This window comes from Lolium rigidum, chromosome 4, assembly GCF_022539505.1.
Source record: "Lolium rigidum isolate FL_2022 chromosome 4, APGP_CSIRO_Lrig_0.1, whole genome shotgun sequence".
Classification (NCBI taxonomy): Eukaryota; Viridiplantae; Streptophyta; class Magnoliopsida; order Poales; family Poaceae; genus Lolium; species Lolium rigidum.
In genome coordinates this window covers 157,677,712-157,679,553 of record NC_061511.1, presented here as the reverse complement: position 1 = coordinate 157,679,553, position 1,842 = coordinate 157,677,712, and the positions used below count along the sequence as shown (strand labels likewise).

The following is a 1,842-nucleotide window of genomic DNA, read 5'->3' as shown; positions in this document are numbered from 1 at the left end:
ATGTTTAACACACGCGTCAGAGACTGAGGTACACACGTGGCCGTCAGTATTCAGTGCTCCTAGTGTCATACCCTCCCTGATCGATCTTCTTCGCGCGATAAACACCAGAAATCCAAGATCCCGCACACGGGAAGATCCAGGCCATACAGAGCCCACCCAAACCCCATCTTATCGTTCCTCCCTGCGTAAACGTGTGGCGCCCATCCTGCGCATCCCCACTTTATCTTTGCGCGCCCAAACCCCGCCGCTCCCTAACCTCCCGCAGCTGCACCACCACGCCGCCCCACCGACCACGGACGAACGCTTAGCGCGCAAGTGGTGCCGAGAGGTACACTGACCGCGGAAGCCATCGATCGGTGTCCATGGCCCCGACCGTCGCCACCCCTGCCACGGGCGGCGTCTCATCGCCTGCCGTGAGCGACGTTGGAAAGGCCACGCGCTCCGTCGGGCTCGGGCTCCCCGCCCTGCCTTCATGGCCGTCCCTGACCGGCCTCGCGTCCCACGGCCAGCCCCGTGTCTCCTCCTTCTGTGAGTGCCTCTGAACCCGCACGACGGCATGGTACATTCATGGGAAACCAAAGACAATCACCAACGTGACACTAAGCGCGCGTGTTCTTTCAGGCAAGAGGCTGGCGAGGAACGTGGGGGCGATGGCCGCCGGGGAGCCGGCGGCGCCGCTGGCCGACAACGCCGAGCTCACCGAGTTCATCAGCGCATTGAAACAAGAGGTACGTACGTGGCCTAGCCTATCTCCGCACATGGAGTTGCATTTCTTGTGGCGCGAGTGACTGACAAGTGACAACGCGTTCAGTGGGATAGGGTTGAGGACAAGTACGCGGTGACCACGCTCGCCGTCGCCGCCACGCTCGGCATGTGGAGCGCCGGCGGAGTAGTATCGGTACGGATGGCTCTCACCTCTCAACAAGCTGTTGAAACAAGTAACTGAAAATTCGCTGGGCGATGGAAGTAACTGAAGTTGATAATAATGGTGTTAACCTTGCAGGCAATCGACAGGCTCCCCGTGGTTCCAGGTCTCATGGAGGTCGTTGGCATTGGCTACAGCGGGGTAAGATAACATCCACTCCTGATTCCTGAACAAAACTTCAGTAGCATTATTACGTTTATCGTTTGCAAAACTTGTCAAGCTGTACAAGTTCCTTGCTGCCAATTTTCTTCCGAGTTTCAACATCTGATCTGCTGTTCTGAATTTCTGATGCAGTATTTTGCGTACAAGAACCTGATATTCAAGCCCGACAGGTAATAGAGCAGGGCCATTTTACCCAAACCTGCAGAATGCTCTAGCACTACTAAATAAGGACTCCGTTTCCATGTGCTAAAGCAACTCCAATTAATGAATTTTACAGGAAAGCGTTCTTTGCTAAGGTCAGGAACATCTACGAGGATATAATCAGCGGATAGACGACAAAGTACTTGAACATGCGCGTCCCAATTGGGAGAAGCACAAAGTACTCAGACGGAGACAGTTACTGTATTTCTGTACTATATACTATATTCCAGCATAGATCTAATATAATCATTACCGAATGTATACCTGAATAATAAGTTTGGACATATTGACAATACAAAACTTTTGATCTGTTTAGCCACCATGTTTCTCAAAATGCTCTGGGCAATTTTGACCTTCCCATGAAATTAAGCTATTTGTATGTGTATGGTGCATCAAATCAATAGCACCAAGTACCAATAACGGTTCAATTTCACTAAATTGGACAATCATAAAGACATACAAGGGGGTCAAACATATTCGAGTAATGTGTAACTTGGGAAATTGCCTCAAGAGTCTAAACTCGACAGTCGATATTTATAAATTTGACCAGTGCT

General features: G+C 51.0%; 1 protein-coding gene across 1 annotated transcript; it reads left to right on the top strand.

The window, feature by feature from the left end:
* Positions 1–244: 244 nt before the first annotated feature.
* On the top strand, positions 245–1,603 carry LOC124706119 (protein CURVATURE THYLAKOID 1B, chloroplastic-like). Its single transcript, XM_047237780.1, has 6 exons — positions 245–528; positions 622–728; positions 812–898; positions 1,004–1,066; positions 1,220–1,257; positions 1,365–1,603. The coding sequence occupies exons 1-6, from the start codon at positions 363–365 to the stop codon at positions 1,417–1,419; spliced, it is 516 nt and encodes a 171-aa protein (XP_047093736.1). The 5' UTR covers positions 245–362; the 3' UTR covers positions 1,420–1,603.
* The last annotated feature ends 239 nt before the right edge of the window (positions 1,604–1,842 follow it).